We start from the raw sequence: 23,953 nt of genomic DNA on the forward strand, positions 1-23,953 counted from the left end.
CAGTTCAAGGAATTGTCCAGGGAGTTTGGTAATTCTGTGAGTTTGTTTGATTATTGACCAATCCGGAATTCTGGTTTGTTACTTTCTTTGGACTGAAGTAACCTTCTTCTGCACTGAATTACCTGAAAACTGCATTTATCTTTACCAAACAGAACCGAGTAATTTTTTCATGTATATCATTTGTGATGAAATAAACACTGGCACGTCAAATTATGTAAACAAAGGAAATCGAACAAGTATGCGCAATCGCATACGCATATATTTTTCCTCTTCTGAAGGAAATAGGTACTAGAAAAAGAGAGATCGGTTAGACGAGCACAAAAAAATGCGTGCACGAATTTTCCTGGTCTTGGACAGCGTCTTCCCAAACATTTCCGACAGCGGCTTAGTCAATCAAAGGTAGCTCATTCTGAAAGAAATTTGTCACTTTTCGTTAAAAATACTCCCAACTCGGAAGCGGCCGGCAAAGAAGTATCTGGGAGACGTAACTAAAAACAAATCTGGCAAAACACTATCGAGGATACAGTTGTTTACCTCTTCCTGGCAAAGACTGAATTTGTGCTGGACTGTTACGAAATTTAGACCGCGACGGCTTCTCTCAGATTCCGTTGCACTCATTGTTAAGGTGCGTGGCACAGATGGTGATATTTCTGTACATCCCTTTACCGTTTCGAAAGAACTCTGACTTTCACTGATCACCGTTTTGAAGGAAATAAAAGTTTTTAAGCGTCTTTCGCAAGGCCTACATAATAGATGCAGCAAAAATTTTTCTTGTCTCAACGGCCGGCCATAAATGTCCTCAGCAGCGGCGAGCAATGCGCGATTTTCTTTTGCATAAACGTTCTTCGAGCAAGATAATCTCCAACTGATTTACAAAGCCTACAACAACTGATATTGGAAAAATTACCATATAACCACATACATTAATTATTCATTCAATTCATTAATTATGTATGCACCTCATCGTTTTTAAAGACAATGACTTATTCCCATAAGTTTAGCATATATACATTACTAATAAGTCTCACTGCTTCAATAAAAGAGAAATTGATTGAGAGCGGCTTTTTCGTTTTCATTTCTTTCTCGCGTTCTTCTCCCTTCTTCCCTTTATTCCCAACAACCTCTCCTTTTTATTTTCGTTTTTACCTTCTTGGCAGTCCTGCTGAGCCTTGAACCATCGCTCCTCAGTCAAAGCGTTAATACCAGACCATTATCAGACCATAGCCTGACCACTATGCTACTCAAACCAGATAAGAATTTCTTTCCAAAAATTACTTTTTGTTTTACCTTCACTGAAAACATTTTCATAACAATATGTCCATCGATATAATGCACCAAAGGTCCCCTTTGCACTAAAGAATGCATTTCTTCTTCTCGACGATTGGCCAAATACAACATAAAAAACAAAATTTATTCATCCCTCTTTCTAATAACGTCAACGAAAGAAGACACGAAGACAAAGAGGAACAAGAGAAGATGGAAAGAATGAATTTCATTCGACTTTCTCGAATCTTATCGGATCACGACCGGTGCATACAGTGGTGTAAGGATCACAACCTGCTTGCGACATCGATAAAATGTCCTCGAGCTGGGTGCAGCAATGAACTTAGCTAGACGCGACGTGCTTCATCGCGAGACGAGTACGAGTGGCGATGTTCAAAAAAGGGTTGCGATGGAATGGCTTCAATGCGCAACATGGTGGGGAATCAAGCGTTGTTTGCCCCGGACAGGAACATTCAAAGGACTTTTCGATGGCTACCTACAAGAATATATGTGGCGTCAGCACTACGGAAATGATCCCTTTGGAAACATTATCGAACATATCGCCCAACTTTATGAAGTCCAGAAGACTAGGTATAGAGGTTTCTTTGCATCGCTGTATGCACCGGCCTCCACGATCTACTTTCATCACTCGGGCACGAAAGGATAATGAAAGAATCAACCAAAACCACAAGAACAGGTAAGACACAACATTTATTTAAACTTTGAACTGAAAAACTTAGCTTTACACCCTGACGGTAGACTTAATGTTATTTTCCGGCCAACCATACGCTTTCAAAGCGAAACTGAACATCCAACTATATTTCAAAATTAAAAACCTCTGGAAAATTACTTGAGTTTTTTGTTTTGTAAATCCACAACGCGCCAAATTTACCCTGTTTCAAAAAAAGACTTAGAAAAACAAAATCCAAATTTTGAAAACAAAGACCACTAGTCTCTGCGGAGTTCTATTGTTATCGCTACTGTCTTCATTGAACAAAGACTGAATCCATAATTAATGTATGGGGTTATATGGTACTCTTGCCCTGATATTTACCGTAGTGAAAGATTTACTGATCTTTTTGGACGTCTGCTGAATATTCTCAGTTGACATCATTCGGTTTGAACCGCTTAGTTTGTTTTGATTGCCAACAAGCTACGCTCGCCAGTGGACTAAGTGGAGAGAAATTCCCACTTATCTGCCCCTCCCTCAAACCGCTAATTTGTAATCTGCTAAAGTCTGGAAGACACGTGACCAGCCTAAACCAGGGTCTCTCTTCTCTGGCTCCAGGGGGCGGGAAGATGAGATGTTGCCTAATTAGCGCCTCACATTTGCACATGCAATTATCACATCACCATCTACACACACGCCTATATAAATCTGTTAACAGGCTTCATTAAATATTAACTCTGAACACGAAAACTGACGGTCAACATGGTGGCAACCGGGTTTATTTTTTAATTTCACTGCTAAGGAGATTCAAATCGATGAGTAATATGGCCTCAAACACTCCCTTCCCGCAGTTCAAAACAACGGGGGATGACAAACACGACGTGGAAGTCTACATCGAAGACTTAATCGATTACAGTATTATGCAAAACTGGTTCGACCGTCCAAGGAAACAGTAGCAGCAAAGTGGACGAAAGCAGAGAAAACGATGGCATGTCTTCGAGCATCGTTATCCCCTGCAGCCAGAGCAATCTACAAATACAGTTAAGGATTATCTAAACAGGATCACAGCAAACTGCACACGGTTATCAACGCTTTGAAAGAGTATTACGGCGCTAGCATCGGGGTCTCGGGGGAAAGGCAGAAATTCCTTTCCTTGCTACAAAACGAAGAGGAATCCATCGCGTCTTGGGAGCTGAAGGATTCGCAATCAAGCTGCCCAGTGCGAGTATGAAAATTTCGCGGAAAGAGTACCTTATAACCCCATACATTAATTACGCATTCCATTTCTTTGTCTTTCACGACAAAACTTTAAAACAAAGTCTACTAGTCTTAATGCATAATTAATGTATGGGGTTATATGGTACTCTTGCCAATTTCGCTGATGAACTGATGAGAGGTCAGTTTATCGCTGGATTAACATCTGAACCTCTCCGCGTAAAACTGATTTGGAAACGCCATAGGCATCGAGATGCAGCGCAATCAAAAGTCACTCTACGAAAAGTCGTTGGAATAACCAAAAGCCACGAGGCAACTACATTTGCAAACCAGCTAATGAGAAGCGCCCGAGACACCTAGCAGGAGCAGGTAAACTTCACAAAGAAGACAAACTCCGAATATCGCAGCTTCGACACCTTAACTGCTGCTTGCTTCTGGTGTCGCGGTGACCATCCCAGTCCTCGTCAACAGCATTGTCCAGCGTTCGGAAAACGATGTGATTTACTTATGAAAAGCCCACTTGGTTCAACTGTAAGATTCTTGTGCCCTGATTTGTGCTTGGAGGTTATGTATAATCTTTCTATTTCGCCTTCTTTCTGTAATCCCTCTTTTATTTGTTCAGTTTGATATGGCTTATTACACTGTAATACTTTCGGCCAAGTGCCTTAGTTGGGGAGGTTGTCGGCTTTAAGGAGGCAATACGATAGCACTTAGAAGCGGTAATTCTATATTTCCTATGAAAATTCCACAGTTCATCCTTTGATTGTTCCCTAGTTTTATGTTCAATCTTTGTGACTTCTTCTTCCTGTTGAGTCACCTTTTTCTTTATTGCTTGAAATTTTTTCTGTATGTCCTGCAGTGATGGTGGATGGAGTTTCAATGGTGAAACAATAGAATCATTTGTTTTGACCTCTTGGGGCAGTATATGGCTCCAGCCGACTATATTACCAGTTTAACTGGTAGGCTCTTATACTTTCCATACTTTGCTTACTTTTTCTGATGACCATTGCCTCTGGTGAGGAGCTCTCACATCATCTCCTGGTTTTAATGTTGGAGATCTTTCAAGTTTTTGACGTTTGCTGTAGTCATGCTTCTTGACAGACATAGTTGATATTGGAGTTACAGGCTCTTTCCTTTTTCTGGGCACATTCCATTTGCATGGTCTTGATGTACATGATTCATCAGAAAGTTTTTCTCTTTCTTTACAGTATTCCTCTAATGCAAATAAGGTGGCTAGCTGATACGTGGTTACATCTTCCATCTTTGCCTGCAGGGCAACCACAGTAGGCTTTCAGTACTCCTCCAATGCTAGACATCACAATACTACAGTGGTAAATGAGATATTTTTTCATCGAGGGAATAACTTGGCCTTTCATATAGTTCTTGCCATTTTGTTTGAGAAATGTTATAGAGAGGACATTATACCAGACTTATAAAAATTAAACCCCTTCACAAGTGGTTTAGCTGTTGATAGTTGTTTTTTAGAGTCAACTGCATCAATCATGTACCTCTAAATAGTTGCAAATGATATTTTTGGAATACCACTCAGATCTGATTTGAAACTTCTTCCTTTGGAAAGGTTTCACTTAGTTGAGGCTCTACTTCTTCGAGTAAACGAAGACTAGCTTTCTTCTTCATAACATTCGCGCCATTATCGGAATCTCTTAGATATTTCTTGTCCAGTCCATTATCTATGTAGTGTTAGACTCTAAAAAATATGTTTATTTAGAAGTGTTAGTGTCATTGACCAGAAAGAATATTATGATATCGGTGAATACATGTACATTGTGAATAGCCGAACCACGTTTACCTTTTAACCAAAGCGTTCTTTTTTCCAGTAGTTTTAGCACCTCTACACGCTAACCAATGCTTCAACTGGACAACACTACACGCCTCTTTACTTTCGTGAGGTAGAGAGGCTCCAGAAATATCTTCCGCTACCAAAATAAACTCTTAATTGTTTTTTCGTTTTATTATAAAACTATTATCCCTAGCGTTTTGTATGGCATTGTAGTCTGGGGGTCTTGTTCTTCAGCCTTGATAGATGATATTGATCGAATTCATTTAAGAGCTACAAGAATTATTTACAATCTACCCCATAACATCCACGGTGATGACATCATGAACGCTCTACAATGGAGCTCTATTGTTTCATTTTTATTCAGACACGGGTACAAATACGATAGTTATGGATACAAAAATGTTATTGGAAAATGCCAGTTCATGTCTTTGCGGAAAATTAACCAGGGCGAAAATGAGATAATAGCGCAGAATATAGAACCTAACATCCTTGCCACAATCAAATTGCGCTCTAGTTAAAGAATAAAAAGGAACAAACTGAGGTTCAGGAAGCTCACCTGGGGTATAGTCATCCATACTATTGTAATCAGTCAAGCAGTTTAAGGTTTCGTAACAGCTGGAATCTGCCAGTTGATTGGCTCCCCCTTGATTCATTTGGTAGGTGACGTGTTTGAAACTCAATATAAATATTGTTGACAATGAGAAACATCGCACATTGATCATCGATAGAAAAACGAGAAAAATGTAAACATCAATCTGCAGAATAAATACAGATCAACTGATGAACCAAAATAAAAATTGATTTTCGAGTTTCCATTCTGATTATACAGCTGACTAGCTGTCAAAGACATTAATATTTCATATCATTTATAATGTTTGACCTATTGTATAAACGGTTACAAACTATATTGGTTTTTTTTTGTTCAGGATCACAATTGACGGCAAAGGTAAGAGCTTAACCACCGTAGTTTGCAAACAAAGAGTCTAACCGTCTTCAAAGTGTAATTATCAAGACACGCATACAGAAACCTAACTGAAGCAAAAAGTCTAACTTCCCTGCCTCAATTCAACTGAGTTTTAGTCAATGAACAAAATGGAACAAAATGAGGATTCAAGAAGCTTTCCAGAAGTTGTCGTTCACACTGTTGTCATCAGTCAAGCAGTGGCCCTGTCACTACTGGGAAATTCACTTTTCTGCCTCGCCTTCTATCGAAACAGAAGACTGCGAACCATCACCAATATGTACATGTTATTTCTTGCAATGGCTGATCTAATGGTGGCCATCTTTGTCCTTCCGTCTATTCTACTCGCTTCTGGTCTACGTAGATGGCCGTTCAGTCACCGCTTCTGTCAATTTAATAGTTTATTCACTGCTTTCTGGGCTGAGTTATCGCTTTGTATTCTCGCACTCACAGCGATTAATCGTTATTTTTGCGTCATGAAACCACAGCGATATGCCCTCCTTTTCACTAAAAAGAATACTATTTTATCAATCTCTTCGATTTCGATTTTCCTGTGCATTTTTTACGTCACATTTCATGTCGTTGTACACACCATCTACAAATGGCAACCAAAAGACTTATACTGTAAAGGGACATATGGCGGTAGGAGATTTCATAAAATGGTTCTGATAGCTTTTGCATGTCTTAATTTCGTATCGATGTCCATGGTGTTCTTTGCTTACAGCAAGATCTTTCTTCTCATAAGAGGACACAACAATGCTGTTCTCCCCTCACTACAAGGATCAAGGAACTTCCAAGCAACGTTAGGTGTGCGCGAAGTAAAAGCTGCCCGAGTTTTATTTGCGTCAGTGTTCCGTTTCTGCGTTTCTTGGATTCCTGCAGGCGTTCTGATCATTCTAGAATATAGCTTCGATGTGTCTATACCTTCGACTGCGCGACCAATTTCTTTTTTGTTCGCTTCTACCTCAGCGTGGATTAATCCTGTAATTTATGGCGTCATGAACAGGGCCATGTACAAGGAATATAAAAATATTATATTCTGTCGGAAGGTAAACTGACCGGCTTCAAATAAGGTTGAGCGTTTCCATTGTGGTCATCAGAGATTTTCTTTACGGTTACCTTTTTTACAACTGACGGTTTAAATTTGTCAATTTTCACGCCGAATGTCTAAGACCCTCAGTAAACTTAAGGAAAAACCATCGAAGACCTTTCCACATTGCAGCAGTTTTTAATGACGTGTCGAAAAAGCAAAACCAAAGTAGTTATCATTAGCCAAAGTGAACTCTAAATGGAAACAAGCAAACTGCTCCAAGCGCGGGAAAACAAGGATGGCCTAGTCGCAACTGTTTTAAGTTTTGCATCTGATTGGTTGAGAGGAAGGCACGAGCATTCTAAACCAATCAGAGAGCGAAGTTAAGCAAAACCGAAGAAGTCCCGGATTACTTTCCATACTCAACTGAAAATTGCTCCGTGGTAGCCTACAAAGGACAAAAGTAAACAATTACTCTTTGTAGAAACCTTATATATTCAATTAAATTGTGTGGAAAATGTGGTGCATCTTTGCATCACAAAATATTGCAATGCTTTGTAAATAATTAATTTGTTCTGTGAAGTGAAGTTTTACAAATGAATGTTAGCGCAATATTGTATTGTATTCTAACACACACTCGCAAGTGAACTTAGAATAAAAAGATATCAAAAAAAGGTACCCTAAAAAAATTTATCACCGTTAGTCCACATTAAAAAATATATACTTATATCTATTTGAATGTTAACGAAAAGATCCGATTGAGATCTTCCGATCTCCCACATATCAATTGTTTTTTTTACTTCAATTAAATCAAACAGTGAAGACAATTCACTGTAAAAAAGCAATCAAAAATGGAAATAAAATTAAAGAGGGTACACCTGCAGGTTCTCAGAAGTCATTTATTGCTTACATGCTTTAGAGATATCGTTAACGCCTGAGGGTGAAATTGTCCTCACAATTCGGTCATTTAATATCTTCTGAGTAAGCAAGGAACTCCTCAATAACAGCAAAACAAAGAAGTGCGAAGAGATACAGACTGACAAAAACAGTTTTACTCAACTTAAGTTCGTCAAATTAGATTTCTTCCGAACAAATAATAGGATCACTTTAACGCACCTATAATAGGGCTTGTTTACTTTGTGTTTTTTTAAGGACAATAGAATCCCCTTTTTTAGCTGCATGGAAACTGTCATCTATTGCGGTTATAGTAGCGGACTGTTATTAAGACAAAGTAAAGTGTAAAGAGCAGGTGTTGATACCTTGGAGCGCCTCGCTCAACCCTCAGCGAATACGTATCTGTCGTTCTTGATATCAAATCAACACGTGAAATTCGGTTATCGTATTCTCTAATGTTTGCAAGCAATGGATCTCGTTGAAGATGAAAGGACTCTGTCTATAGTTGTGACGCACACTGTTCTTCTTGCCTCTACATCACTCCTGTCGCTTACAGGAAACTCGCTCGTTTGCTTGGCTTTCTACCGAAAAAGAAGTTTACGAAGTATCACCAATTTCTACGTGTTATCTCTGGCATCGGCTGATCTAATGGCAGCTGTAATGTGTCCTTTTGGAGCAGTCGCCTCTGGATTAGATAGATGGCCATTCGGTTTTAACTTTTGTCAATTCCATGGTTTTGTCTCAGTTTACTGGGGGCAGGTATCCACCTACACTCTGGTTCTCACATCGATTAATCGATATTTTTGCGTCGTGAAGCCACAAAAATATCCTTTGTACTTTACCAGAAAAAGAACATTTTTGTCCATAATCGCTGTTTGGTCTTCATCCCTCGTTGTAACATTAAGTTTTCATGTAGCACCTCTTGTATACGAGTGGACTCCTGGAATTTTATACTGCCGAGCAACCTCTAACGATGAGCGCTTTCTCAGCATTTTCTATATCTTCTTCTGCAGTATCTTTACAGTAACTATGGCTATGATAATACTGGGATATTTCAGTGTTTACCGACATGTCAGCCGACATAACCTCGCCATAGTTCCTTCGCTCAGACGTGAAGCAAACGGGCATCAAGGAACGCCGATAAACGCACAAGAAATAAAGATCTCTAAGGTACTTTTTGCTGCAGTATTTGGTCACTGCATTTGCTGGGCTCCCTTTATCATCATGTTGATTCTAGAATTTGGTTTCCAAGTGTCCATTCCTTTCTATGTACAGTCGCTGTATACATTATCGGTCTCAATCTCCTCATGGATAAACCCCCTTATCTATGGCTTTATGAACCGAGCTATGCGTAAAGAATTTGGAAACCTGATATTTTGCAGAAATTAATTGTGGATTTCTAATAGCAAGGAGATGGCAAAGAATCGCGGTACCTTAATGTCTATAAATGTGATCTCCTCGTCCATCCGTAAATCCGTTCATGAACCTGATCAATTATGACTCGTTTTACTAAATAATATCTACGTTTCACTTAATTACCATCGGCGTAAGACTCAATCAGCAAGTAAAGCTAACAAAGAGAAATTAATTTACCCCACAAACAAACAAACAGACCGAGCAGACGAACAAACGGAACTAACAGAACGACTACCGATAAATCGAGACCAACCATGCACCGGACATTTAACACTCGACTGACAATAACTCTTCACTCGCTTCTGATATTTACTTTCACAATGGTCATCGAAATGCATGTCAGTCACTATTAGGCCACAGCGTTTCAGGACTACCCTCGCCCGAAAGATCGCATGCACAACACGATCAAATGATACACCCCTGGGCTTAAACCTTTTACTACAGGGGAAAAATCCCTGTCACGATTGAGGAACAGAGAAATCAAAATAAAAACTCATCCCCAAGTGACACCGTCTTCGATTAATTAAACATGAATCCTCGGGAAACTCTTTTGAAATTCAAGCAAGGAGGTCAAGGCGGCTTATCAAACATAGCCTGTAGTGTAGGACGAGTTAATGTTAGAAGCTCGCTCACTGAAGGGGCGTAGCCAAGATTTTTCAAAGGGGGGGTCACAGAGGCTACTCACCATTTACACCGCTGCTCTCCCGCGTGTATCAGCGGGCTCAGTCGTATTATCGCGGCATGAAGGCCCCTATTCACTCAATACAAGAGCCGTTGACGAAAATACTTAACAAAAAAAAAATTTTTAAAAACTGGGCTTTTCAACAATGGCTCTTACGGCCAAGATATTGTCATGGCGTTTTCGCCACCTGAATATTGTAGTTTGTTTGCTCTAAAGAAGGCCCACTAAGGTGGGGGTCACGGGCACCCCTGGATCCCTTCCTGGCTACGCCCTTGCACTGTTTCGGCCATGTTTGATTTGGAGATAGAGGCGACGATGGCAGGGTGGGTGTGAAAGGCGGGTAGTATTCACTCCCTCACCCCACCGCTCTCCTTATTTATCCCTTCGGCAAACTTCTTTTTCTCTCCAGCCTTCCGCTGCCATTGAAGTCAAAGGAAGCGGCCACAATTTTTTCTAAGAAAATACTTGCTAATGAAAGTTACGCCTGCCCTGTCAGGCACGGCTTCGCGAAATGACTGGAAAGCAACTATTATTTAATAAGGACATTTTTATCGTTTCAAAGCTTTTAATAATTTCATATGCACATGTATATATGTAGAAGAAGTGACTTGGAATAACATTTGACGATAAAAACTTGCGACAAAACGTTGCTTGATAACATTGTAAAATTTAAAAACGATAGAAAGCTATAGAAAGCTAAAATCGACGACGTTTCGACGTTAACATAACGTCATTATCAAGTAAAAAATGTATAAAAATAAGTTCTATAAATTCTAAAAACGAACAATAAGAGAAAATAATTTGCGGGTTAAACAAAAAGTTTAGCACGTATGGAGTCCGTTTGCACGTTCAGATTAGGTTTGAATTTCTTAATATAAAGCATTTCAAACACTAAACATTCAAATTTGCTTTGACACTTTCTCAGAATCTTAAAATGACTATCATTCAAACGATCCCTCCTACCATGCGCTTCATGAAAATGCTTGCCAATTGCCGATTTTTGTGTTCAGCGACACGTTGAAAAAGATGTCGGGCTGTATAGCCGACAGAATCTGCATCGCACAGATCACATACAAAATGATAAACAATCAGCGATGCGTTGTTTATCATTTTGTATGTGATCTGTGCGATTTCTGGCCTCGAGCTTTGAATATTTCTGCACAGAGTCCAGCTGATAATACAATTCCCACTTTTCTCGGTGTAAACGGAAATATTAAATTTTTTGTTTTCATGAGGGTCTTATGTTAACAATTCGGGGAAGCCTTTGAATACGCAAATTTCATAACAAGAGATTTGAGGAAACAGTCATTGTTATTATAGAGTAGCCCTCCCGCATTACTGATATTACTTTTACGCGATCGAAGTGGAAGTGAATAATTTCCAGTTTTTCCGATGCTAAGGACTGAAGAATGATAAAAGCCATCACTTCGTGTAAAACAAGAGTTTAGCATATTGATCTGGATATTTAAATAACTCTAAATTAAGCCCAAGAACCTGTTTGTATAGCTGTTTCATTCATGACTCAGTCATTATCATATCGAGACATAATGTCTACTCCCGTAGAAAATGAATACCTTAATATGTCGTAGGGTTGTCGATTTTTCTGGTTGAAGATTTTAGTGCCGGTATTATCGATTGATGCGTGTCTTAATTTTTTACCCTTGACGGTTTGAGCGCAGTGGTCAACAGTCGATGATGATTGCGTGGTTTGATCCTCGAAAAAAGGTAGTCTTGAAACGAAAGATTGTTCATAGAAATGATTTACATTTCGAAAGCATAAACGTCGGTCACTGTCAACGACAGCCGAAGCCAATTACTCGAAAGTCCCGGGAACAAGGGAGCCTGAAGCCATAGCTTATTTTAAATATGAATCTGAGGGAGCCTGTCCAATCGTCTCCTGATATTTTAATTTTTGAGTTTAATAACTTTGTAACTGCCAACAAAGTCAGGTTTCAACACGCGAACGCTTTCAAATGTATTTACATTACGGTTGATCGTGGTTGCTATCAGGAACAAAATAATTACAAGTTATAATAAATTACTCGTAGAAAGAATAGAAAAACGCAAACAACAGAGGAAAACCAAGCGGACAAGGAAAGACACTTACAAACGTTGTATGACTTGTGGACAGGCCTGAGAAGGACTGAAAAACTTAGAGTTGAACGCGGTAAAGAAACGATGTTAACTTAACGGACTCTGATACTCCAAACGTTCAATTTTACCCAGAAACTTATACAAATGAAATTAAACAAAGCAAAATTATGCGAAAAACTTAACAGAATATAAATCACCGTGAGTAAAAAAATGCGAAAAAATGTGCGTGTAAAACACTTCCGAGAAAGGGACCTAAACCTTTTCTAGACTAGAGACGATCGAAAATCATTAAAGCTCAAATTGACTCGGCGTCGACTTGTAACACTATGCCCAGTTCAGTATTAAGCCAGCTATTCCCGAATGTGAAGATCTCCAAGACGAAAAGCAGAATCAGCGCATTAGATAGCAGTGTCGAAACGTTAGATCGATGAACTGTAATTTCGGTTACATTCATTAGATCTTTAAACCAGAGTAGCATCAAATCAGGTCTGATCATCTATTTTTGTTTCGAACTATTTTCCTTCGGTTGTTTAAAGTATGACGATTTATGGCTTCTGTTTTTTTTTTTTTTTTTTTTTTTAAAGATTTCGCAGTAACTGAAATCTACCGGTCGATTGGTTCCCTCTCAATGGTTGGGTTTCAGGTGACGTCACAAGCTTTGCTGAAGTTAGTGTCCGCCATGTTGGTGTCCCTCGGGTGTCAAATTTATGAATAATTAGTTGATTTCTATAGTGAAGCCCTCTCTCTTATCGCCGTATTATTTCGCCAACTACATGAATATCCAGCAGGAAAAAAGCGATAAAAGTATCTGGCATTCATCTTAAGGTATCCCAGTGCTCTCTGAGTATGCCGAAAGCTTAGAGAATTGGAAGGAAAGATGTTTGCAAAAGATCTCGGTCATTGGGGTTGACCCTGCAAGCATACCAGCCGAGAAGTTCAGTCTAAAATGCTTGCCTCCTGTGGAAGCGTCGGACTTGCTGAGTTACCTCGTTCTTGAGACCAGCTTCTACACCAAGAAGCAGTTCAAGGCGTTCAAGAGTCTAGAGGCGTTTAATCAAATGGTGTCGGGATTTGTAACCTCAGTTGTAGGCAAAGTAATCGCCGGCAAGTATGCCGTGAGAGCACGAGTTTGGCATTCACAGCATATGAATGATCCTTTAGTGAACATTTGGGTCATTTCCGAAAACGATGGGACTATTTTGTCAGCCCATCGCTTGGGATGCAAAGCTGGACTGGCTGAGTCATGCTCACATATCGCGAGTGTTTTATTTATGTTAGAGGCAACTACTAGAATTCATGGCAAGGTCGCTGGGTGTCACGAAAACTCAGACACCGAGAACTCAGGTCCCTCCAAGTGTTCTCCAAGCTTCCGAAGTGCTCCATAATTCGATAGTGCATAGCATAAAGCATGAACCAATTTTTTTATAATATAACCGGTGGAATAATGCAACAAATCCGACGCGAAAGACGAACAACAATATCAAGAGTGATTCTTCAGTGAGGCGAATCGTGACGGCGCTGATGCCGCGTCTTCTTTCGCGTTGTTTTTCTCTTTCTGCCTCATTTAAGAACTCTAGCCCAAGGGTCGCAAATTGTCTTCGTTTTGGGACTGGTGGGCCGAGTCTCTGTTTGTATCCATTATTATCGCGAAATATTTAAGAATTTTAACAGAGCGACAACAAGGATCTGTGCGACGAAGTACAAAAAGGTAAACAAACGTCCCTTACGGCTCGTCAAAATCACGCCACACTTTAATACTTTGGTGTTGAAGCGAGCGCACTTGATCACATGAACTCTTCGTTAGATACGGTTTGTTTACGCTCGAGGGACACCCAGATGGCGGATAGTAACCGTTGCTAAGGTATTGGTCACGTGGGTGAAACCCAAGGATACGTTCGGTGCATGACCATACAACTATATCTATTTTGACACGAGGGTAACTTAGTCGTACATCAAGAAGAACGGTTGGTGGTAAAATGTGGAAAATCGGAAAACATCAATCAGCAGAACACATGCAGATGACCAAAAAAATTGGCCTTTTGTGCTTAGGCTGTCACCTGTCAATGACATTACTGTTTCACACCATATGAGCAGGAGACAATTGTGCTAATTAGTATGTGAACAGGAGACAATCGCGTTAATCAGTGGGATCATGGCGTTCATAAGAATTTTTTGCACTACGTGATGCTTTTGTGCCATTTGCGATCGACCATTTTCCTATATATTAGTTATAGTTTAGCATTTTGTTCGTATTAAGTTTTTTTCATTCCTCGGAGAGTGAGGTTCGCTTAAGGTTTGGTCTTGTAATCGAGTGAAATAGAATAAAATGTTTTTCTGGTAAACACCATATACTGTTTTTGACCAATTTTGTAAAGTTACAGTTGCAAGCTACATCTCGCAGGTGTCATCTTGGATAATTTCCGTAATTAACCACTGCCCTTTGCAAACAAGTAGTCATGCCCGATCGAATCAATTATTCAAATTTTAATCATTCAGACACGGGTACAAATACGACAGTCATGGATACGAAAATGTTATGGGAAAATGCCAGTTCATGTCTGTGCGGAAAATTAACCAGGGCGAAAATGAGATAATAGCGCAGAATATAGAACCTAACATCGCTGCCCCGATCAAATTTCGCTCTAGGTAAAGAATAAATTAAAATGGAACAAACTAAGGCTCAGAAAGCTTACCAGGGGTAGTCATCCATACTATTGTAACTGATCAGTGAAGCAGTTTAAGGTTTCGTAACAGCTAGAATCTGCCATTTGATTGGCTCCCTCTTGATTCATTTGGTAGGTGACGTGTTTGAAACTCAATATAAATGTTGTTGACAATGAGAAACATCGCACATTGATCATAGATAGAAAAACGAGAAAAATGTAAACATCAATCTGCAGAATAAATACAGATCAACTGATGAACCAAAATAAAAATTGATTTTCGAGTTTCCATTCTGATTATACAGCTGACTAGCTGTCAAAGACATTAATATTTCATATCATTTATAATGTTTGACCTATTGTATAAACGGTTACAAACTATATTGGTTTTTTTTTGTTCAGGATCACAATTGACGGCAAAGGTAAGAGCTTAACCACCGTAGTTTGCAAACAAAGAGTCTAACCGTCTTCAAAGTGTAATTATCAAGACACGCATACAGAAACCTAACTGAAGCAAAAAGTCTAACTTCCCTGCCTCAATTCAACTGAGTTTTAGTCAATGAACAAAATGGAACAAAATGAGGATTCAAGAAGCTTTCCAGAAGTTGTCGTTCACACTGTTGTCATCAGTCAAGCAGTGGCCCTGTCACTACTGGGAAATTCACTTTTCTGCCTCGCCTTCTATCGAAACAGAAGACTGCGAACCATCACCAATATGTACATGTTATTTCTTGCAATGGCTGATCTAATGGTGGCCATCTTTGTCCTTCCGTCTATTCTACTCGCTTCTGGTCTACGTAGATGGCCGTTCAGTCACCGCTTCTGTCAATTTACTGGTTTATTCACTGCTTTCTGGGCTGAGTTATCGCTTTGTATTCTCGCACTCACAGCGATTAATCGTTATTTTTGCGTCATGAAACCACAGCGATATGCCCCCCTTTTCACTAAAAAGAATACTATTTTATCAATCTCTTCGATTTCGATTTTCCTGTGCATTTTTTACGTCACATTTCATGTCGTTGTACACACCATCTACAAATGGCAACCAAAAGACTTATACTGTAAAGGGACATATGGCGGTAGGAGATTTCATAAAATGGTTCTGATAGCTTTTGCATGTCTTAATTTCGTATCGATGTCCATGGTGTTCTTTGCTTACAGCAAGATCTTTCTTCTCATAAGAGGACACAACAATGCTGTTCTCCCCTCACTACAAGGATCAAGGAACTTCCAAGCAACGTTAGGTGTGCGCGAAGTAAAAGCTGCCCGAGTTTTATTTGCGTCAGTGTTCTGTTTCTGCGTTTCTTGGATTCCTGCAGGCGTTCTGATCATTCTAGAATATAGCTTCGATGTGTCTATACCTTCGACTGCGCAACCAATTTCTTTTTTGTTCGCTTCTACCTCAGCGTGGATTAATCCTGTAATTTATGGCGTCATGAACAGGGCCATGTACAAGGAATATAAAAATATAATATTCTGTCGGAAGGTAAACTGACCGGCTTCAAATAAGGTTGAGCGTTTCCATTGTGGTCATCAGAGATTTTCTTTACGGTTACCTTTTTTACAACTGACGGTTTAAATTTGTCAATTTTCACGCCGAATGTCTAAGACCCTCAGTAAACTTAAGGAAAAACCATCGAAGACCTTTCCACATTGCAGCAGTTTTTAATGACGTGTCGAAAAAGCAAAACCAAAGTAGTTATCATTAGCCAAAGTGAACTCTAAATGGAAACAAGCAAACTGCTCCAAGCGCGGGAAAACAAGGATGGCCTAGTCGCAACTGTTTTAAGTTTTGCATCTGATTGGTTGAGAGGAAGGCACGAGCATTCTAAACCAATCAGAGAGCGAAGTTAAGCAAAACCGAAGAAGTCCCGGATTACTTTCCATACTCAACTGAAAATTGCTCCGTGGTAGCCTACAAAGGACAAAAGTAAACAATTACTCTTTGTAGAAACCTTATATATTCAATTAAATTGTGTGGAAAATGTGGTGCATCTTTGCATCACAAAATATTGCAATGCTTTGTAAATAATTAATTTGTTCTGTGAAGTGAAGTTTTACAAATGAATGTTAGCGCAATATTGTATTGTACTCTAACACACACTCGCAAGTGAACTTAGAATAAAAAGATATCAAAAAAGGTACCCTTAAAAAAATTTATCACCGTTAGTCCACATTAAAAAATATATACTTATATCTATTTAAATGTTAACGAAAAGATCCGATTGAGATCTTCCGATCTCCCACATATTAATTTTTTTTTACTTCAATTAAATCAAACAGTGAAGACAATTTACTGTAAAAAAGCAATCAAAAATGGAAATAAATTAAAGAGGGTACACCTGCAGGTTCTCAGGAGTCATTTATTGCTTACTCCTTTAGAGATATCGTTAACGCCTGAGGGTGAAATTGACCTCACAATTCGGTCATTTAATATCTTCTGAGTAAGAAAGGAACTCCTCAATAAAAAGCAAAACAAATAAGTGCGAAGAGATACAGACTGACAAAAACAGTTTTACTCAACTTAAGTTCGTCAAATTAGTTTTCTTCCGAACAAATAATAGAATCACTTTAACGCACCTATAATAGGGCTTGTTTACTTTGTTTTGTTTTTTTTAAGGACAATAGAATCCCCTTTTTTAGCTGCATGGAAACTGTCATCTATTGCGGTCATAGTAGTGGACTGTTATTAAAACAAAGTAAAGTGTAAAGAGCAGGTGTAGATACCTGGGAGCGCCTCGCTCAACCCTCAGCGAATACGTATCTGTCGTTCTTGATATCAAATCAACACGTGAAATTCGGTTACCGTATTCTCTAATGTTTGCAAGCAATGGATCTCGTTGAAGATAAAAGGACTCTGTCTATAGTTGTGACGCACACTGTTCTTCTTTCCTCTACATCACTCCTGTCGCTTACAGGAAACTCGCTCGTTTGCTTGGCCTTCTACCGAAAAAGAAGTTTACGAAGTATCACCAATTTGTACGTGTTATCTCTGGCATCGGCTGATCTAATGGCAGCTGTAATGTTTTCTTTTGGAGCAGTCGCCTCTGGATTAGATAGATGGCCATTCGGTTTTAACTTTTGTCAATTCCATGGTTTTGTCTCAGTTTACTGGGGGCAGGTATCCACCTACACTCTGGTTCTCACATCGATTAATCGATATTTTTGCGTCGTGAAGCCACAAAAATATCCTTTGTACTTTACCAGAAAAAGAACATTTTTGTCCATAATCGCTGTTTGGTCTTCATCCCTCGTTGTAACATTAAGTTTTCATGTAGCACCTCTTGTATACGAGTGGACTCCTGGAATTTTATACTGCCGAGCAACCTCTAACGATGAGCGCTTTCTCAGCATTTTCTATGTCTTCTTCTGCAGTATCTTTACAGTAACTATGACTATGATAATACTGGGATATTTCAGTGTTTACCGACATGTCAGCCGACATAACCTCGCCATAGTTCCTTCGCTCAGACGTGAAGCAAACGGGCATCAAGGAACGCCGATAAACGCACAAGAAATAAAGATCTCTAAGGTACTTTTTGCTGCAGTATTTGGTTACTGCATTTGCTGGGCTCCCTTTATCATCATGTTGATTCTAGAATTTGGTTTCCAAGTGTCCATTCCTTTCTATGTACAGTCGCTGTATACATTATCGGTCTCAATCTCCTCATGGATAAACCCCCTTATCTATGGCTTTTTGAACCGAGCTATGCGTAAAGAATTTGGAAACCTAATATTTTGCAGAAATTAATTGTGGATTTCTAATAGAAAGGAGAAGGCAAAGAATCGCGGTACCTTAATTTTTTAAATGTGATTTTCTCGTCCATCCATAAATCCGTTCATGAACCTAATCAATTGTGACTCGTCTTACTAAATAATATCTACGTTTCACTTAATTACCATCGGCATAAGACTCAATCAGCAAGTAAAGCTAACAAAGAGAAATTAATTTACCCCACAAACAAACAAACAGACCGAGCAGACGAACAAACGGAACTAACAGAACGACTACCGATAAATCGAGACCAACCATGCACCGGACATTTAACACTCGACTGACAATAACTCTTCACTCGCTTCTGATATTTACTTTCACAATGGTCATCGAAATGCATGTCAGTCACTATTAGGCCACAGCGTTTCAGGAATACCCTCGCTCGAAAGATCGCATGCACAACAAGATCAAATGATACCCTTGAGCTTAAACCATTTACTACAGGGGGAAATCCCTGTCACGATTGAGGAAGAGAGAAATTAAGTTAAAAACTCATCCTCAAGTGCTACCGTCTTCGATTAATTAAACATGAAGCCTCTGGAAACTCTTTTGAAAGTCAAGCAAGGAGGTCAAGGCGGCTTATCAAACATAGCCTGTAGTGTAGGACAAGTTAATGTTAGAAGCTCGCTCACTGCAGGGGCGTAGCCAGGATTTTTCAAAGGGGGGATCACAGAGGCTACTCACCGTTTACACCGCTGCCCTCCCGCGTGTATCAGCGGGCCCAGTTGTATCATTGCGCCATAAAGGCCCAACTTAACTAAATACAAGAGTCGTTGACGAAAATACTTTACAAAATAAAAATTAAAAAAGTGGACTTTTCAACAATGGCTCTTACGGCCAAGATATTGTCATGGCGTTTTCGCCACCTGAATATTGTAGGTTGTTTGCTCTAAAGAAGGCCTACCAAGGGGGAGGGGGATCACGGGCACCCCAGGACCCCGATTTGCTACGCCTTTGCACTGTTCCGGCCATGTTTGATATATGGAGATAGAGGCGACGATGGCGGGGGAGGGGGATGTGAAAGGCGGGTAATATTCGCTCCCCCACCCCATCCTCTCCTTATTTATCCCTTCGGTACAAACTTCTTTTTCTCTCCAGCCTTCCGCTGCCATTGAAGTCAAAGGAAGCGGCCACAATTTTTTCTAAGAAAATACTTGCTAGTCAAAGTTACGCCTGCCCTGTAAGGTACGACTTCGTGAAAAGACTGGAAAGCAACAATTACTTAATAAGGCCTTTTTATTTTTATCGTTTCAAAGCTTTTAATAATTTCATATGCACATGTACATGATTATGTAGATATTTATATTTACCTTTGCTGACGAATCGACCGTGGATAAATTAAGATTATCTATCAATCAAGTCAATCAAGAATAAAGTTGATGATCCTTTAGTTAGTCCATCGTGCAACCTAGTGTAAGATGTATCATCTCTTCTGCCTGCTCTATTAAAAAAAAAAAAAAAAAACAAGAAATATAAGACATTGCTAGGGAGTTGATAAGAGAACCTCGAGTACTTGTCACACATGCAATTACCCGCAAATTAATCTGAAGCAAACGAGCGCCTTCCTTCGACGGCAAAAATTAACAGCTAGGTCTGAGTTCCAAAACCCCGTGGGCTCTCAAATTTCTTCGTTGTCACGCTAATAACAGAAATTTGTCATCCAGCTCCATGATATTAAGCTGCAATCCATTGAAAGTCACATTCACGTGCCCGCTAATTGAAAAAATGAAAAACTCTTTACGATAAAGTGATCTTTAGACTCCTTCATATGTTCCTCATAATTTTACATTTTAGAGAGGTTCTCAGTGAGTTTCACAGTTAGCCGTAAAACGGTAAAAAAAAAAAATAGCTGTTACGCGTGAAAAACTGACAAATCGTTAGTCGTCAAAAAAGTGAACCGTAAATTTTTTTCTTTCAAACGTAACGGAAAGAAATTGTCTGTTAGCCGTGAAATGGCGAAAAGATAAACCGTTTGTTGGTAAAAGCCATCCCTCTTTAGAGACCCTCTTTAAAGCTCTTTTCTGCAGTGGAGGATGTTTTTAAACGATTACAAAAGCTGACGTTTCGAGCGTTAGCCCTTCGTCGGAGCGAATAGAGGAATTGTGAGTTGTGTGTGCTTTTAAAGGCAGAAAATGGAGCTACGTTATTGGTGGGAACATGGCAACGAGAAAAACACGAATAAATTAGTGGAAAGAAAAGCGTTCGTTGATCCCTGTGGGATTTAGACTGCCGGTTTGAAAGATGAGCTTTTGTTCAAGAGTTTTACGGCTTTCCGTGCTACCTAAGTGTAAGGAAAGACCACAGATTGCCATATGTTGCTTTTCATTCCACTAATTTATTCGTATTTTTCTCGTTGCCGTGTTCCCATCAATAACATAGCTCCATTTTCTGCCTTTAAAAGCACACACAACCCACAATTCCTCTATTCGCTCCGACGAAGGGCTAACGCTCGAAACGTCAGCTTTTGTAATCGTTACGGTGGCCAATTTACCATTTCAACTTTGTTGATATATCCAAATTATTTCGTTACTCCCACCGACGCAGCCCCAAACAGTTTCTTTCGAAACTATCAGCCTTTATTCAAGGTATGAATCGTTTGTGCAATTGAAAGCTTGGACACATGGAAACCAAATTGTAGAATCAAAACAACGGTAAAGGGAGCCCAGCAAATAAGATACCCAAAGACAGCTGCAAAAAGTACTCGAGATGTCTGTATCTCCCGTGCACATATTATTCTTTGCTGGACGTTTGTTTCCTGCCTAAGCGAAGGAAATATGGCATCGTTATGTTGCTGGATAAAACGGTAAACTTTTCCATAACTTATCAGCACAAGGACCATGGTGACAATGAATAGACAGCTTCAAGGCGCGCATTGTTGAAGGTTGCTTGGCAGTACAGTCTCTGAATTCCACTTGTACACAAGAGGTGCTAGGTGACAACTCAAGGAGAAAACGAAGGATATTGTCCAAACAGCGACTATGGACAAAACTGTTCTCTTTGTGGTGAAGTACATAGGGTATTTCTGTGGCTTTACAACGCAAAATATCAATTAATCGATGTGAGCGTCAGAGTGTAAGTGGATATCTGCCCCCAATTTACCAAGGCGAAACCGTGGAATTGACAAAAGTTAAAACAGAAAGGCCATAGGCGACTGTACCAAAAGGAAACAAACCCACAGCTGCTGTAAGATCAGCCAATGCCAGAGACAATACGTAGAAATTGGTGATAGTTCGTAAACTCCTGTTTTGGTAGAGAGCCAGGCAAACGAGTGTATTTCCAGTAAGCGACAGAAGTACCGTAGTTGCTAAAATTGACGTGATTGTGACGATGAAAGGAATATTCTTTTCATCCTGATAGTTTTCCATTCGTGCCATCAAGAATTCTCGAGTAACGTAATTTCCACTTAAGACACTGGGTGAATTTCGTGCGCTTCGTGTTGAGGCAGAGCTGCTCCCGCCGACCAGTCCGGGGGTCCTCTGACTTGTTTGTCATTTAATTATACCTTGTCGTGATTGCCAAATGCAGTTTCTTTTAGAAGTACAGTTACACTTTCAAAAGCCTAAGAGGCTTTCGTTTATTCGGCAGTATTAATTATCGTAGCCGTTGCTTCTTTAAGACCTTTAATTAATGTGGTGGTAAAATAAACGAAATTTCGCGCTCTCAAGTTGCTTGAGTCAAACAACGAACACCGTTTGCGGAAAACACTTTCTGAAATACAATGGACGTGGCAAGTGTACAAATCGTAAGAGCAACATCTTGGTATTTCGCCGGACAATAATGCTGCTACAGGAGAAGGCTGTTTTAGAAAGATATAAGATTACTGAGGATGTCAGTCTAACTTATCGAAACTGAAGCAATCTATTTTACCGGCGATTGTTGATACATAGAAAGGTTTGAAATCTAAAAAGTTAAGGTCAATATTAGGGGCAGTAAGGTGAATAGCTACGGTGATGTCTCAGTGTTTGTCTCTCAAACTCAGAAATAAATGGATCTCTCTGTAAACAAAATTAATTGCTTCATATTTAATGAGGGTGACACATGACAATACTAATTAACTGATGACCCAGTTATTTAATTTTCGGCTAAGTAATATAGCGCCTTCATTAAAATACATTAGCTTTGCTTGCATATATATGCCATTGTTTCGTTACCGGGAGCACAACAGTTACCAGGTGTCCCAGTTCTAATAGGAAAGGGAAATGTAACCTCGAGAATTTTTCAGTGGTTAACTAGCAATCTGGAGTACCATCAAGACTGACAAGGAGTCTCTGTATAATTAGCATGCGCATCTCACTGTACTCATGGCATATTAGGCATAAATGATGCCGCAAAAAGTAATCATGGCATGGTGAAAACGCTTTCAAATGTTAAAATGTAGATTCTTTCGACTGCAACATCAAATCAGTTAGGGTATTCTCAGTTTCTATTCTGAAGTACTTTACGGCAAAAGTAAGTTTCCAAATTCCTTACGCATAGCTCTATTCATCAATCCGTAAGACTTTGGTCAGACTGTATTGAGCAGATGTCAATTTTTGAACTCAAGGTAAATTTTGCCGGTAGGTGCAGAATTTTATATTCTTTATAAACAAGGCTAGACCGGGAACTACTTTCCCTACTCTTTGGGAGCACTGCGACCTTTTACATTTCTCTCACCTAGCTCAGGTACAGAGATTTGGCTTATCCTAGCCTTTGTTTGTTACACATGCCTGTGAGAAAGCTAAAAGCAACGCGGAGGATAAGCTATCAGGTTGATGTTTCCACCTCGTGTGATCCGTCGATGTTCATTAACAATGAGTCAGCGGTTTTCATCTAAAGGCCAGGCTACCATGCTCATGGTGAAGGAGCCATATTGGATTTCTTGGTCGCTTGTAAACGTTTGGGTTAGTACAGAGACTGTTGTTTTTCTTCAGAGCTCTTTAGAAATGATAAGAACAATAATCTGGTTTGGTGGTGCGGGATTTTTTGCCTCAAGCTACTCCAATTTGGTGCGAGGCTTGCCAATGATGAGAAGTAAGTATTGGTGTTTTAGTTGCCGTGCCTCAAGCTCTCAATGACCTTTAGCCGCAACTACGTTTTCAGTAATAAGTATATTAAGACCGTAATTATACAACCTGAAATATCTAAATTTAGACAGTTCAAAATTATAGTTTCCTGGTTTGGCGTTTTATTTATCCAAACATCGTTTCACCTCAGTGAATGGTTATTCACTCAAACCATAGTATCGTTCGTCTTGGGGCTAGTCATGTTGAGTGGTGAGCCAACCTTAAAATCTAAAAGTGTACTGCCGATGGGAATGTTGTGCGTAGTTAATAAAAAACAGGTTTCGCGATGTTAAAAAATCAACGGGGTCATGAACCTATGGGCACTCAAAAGGAGTACAGTACAGTACAGCTGCATACATGATATCTTTTGAACAACATTTTTCACCCATCTAATATTGCAGGTTTACTCAGCCATCAATAAGATAAACAAACATGCAAACCATCAAA

General features: G+C 39.6%; 3 protein-coding genes and 2 pseudogenes across 3 annotated transcripts in view; 4 read left to right on the forward strand and 1 right to left on the reverse strand.

Moving 5' to 3' along the window:
- The first annotated feature begins 2,750 nt into the window (after positions 1-2,750).
- LOC148724111 (uncharacterized) lies at positions 2,751-5,288 on the forward strand (annotated as a pseudogene).
- Positions 5,289-8,176: 2,888 nt separating this feature from the next.
- Positions 8,177-9,688, forward strand: LOC148724112 (5-hydroxytryptamine receptor 4-like). Its single transcript, XM_088733824.1, has one exon. It carries the CDS (start codon positions 8,303-8,305, stop codon positions 9,221-9,223), a length of 921 nt encoding a protein of 306 aa, XP_088589950.1. The 5' UTR covers positions 8,177-8,302; the 3' UTR covers positions 9,224-9,688.
- A 7,698-nt stretch (positions 9,689-17,386) lies between these two features.
- LOC148724113 (rhodopsin, GQ-coupled-like) lies at positions 17,387-19,783 on the forward strand. Its single transcript, XM_088734238.1, has one exon. The coding sequence runs from the start codon at positions 17,520-17,522 to the stop codon at positions 18,438-18,440; it is 921 nt and encodes a 306-aa protein (XP_088590364.1). The 5' UTR covers positions 17,387-17,519; the 3' UTR covers positions 18,441-19,783.
- A 1,082-nt stretch (positions 19,784-20,865) lies between these two features.
- LOC148724114 (histamine H2 receptor-like) lies at positions 20,866-21,965 on the reverse strand (annotated as a pseudogene).
- A 1,308-nt stretch (positions 21,966-23,273) lies between these two features.
- Positions 23,274-23,953, forward strand: part of LOC111322389 (uncharacterized) — a 4,119-nt gene continuing 3,439 nt past the window's right edge. Inside the window, exon 1 of the mRNA XM_088732740.1 lies at positions 23,274-23,474. Coding sequence (XP_088588866.1) covers positions 23,291-23,474 — 184 coding nt within the window. The 5' untranslated portion in view covers positions 23,274-23,290. The remainder of the gene's footprint in view (positions 23,475-23,953) is intronic.

This window comes from Stylophora pistillata, chromosome 9, assembly GCF_964205215.1.
Source record: "Stylophora pistillata chromosome 9, jaStyPist1.2, whole genome shotgun sequence".
Classification (NCBI taxonomy): Eukaryota; Metazoa; Cnidaria; class Anthozoa; order Scleractinia; family Pocilloporidae; genus Stylophora; species Stylophora pistillata.

Excerpts from the sequence above, each read along its gene's own strand:
- LOC148724113 (XM_088734238.1), top strand. The coding sequence starts at position 17,520 with ATGGATCTCGTTGAAGATAAAAGGACTCTGTCTATAGTTGTGACGCAC.
- LOC148724112 (XM_088733824.1), top strand. The coding sequence starts at position 8,303 with ATGGATCTCGTTGAAGATGAAAGGACTCTGTCTATAGTTGTGACGCAC.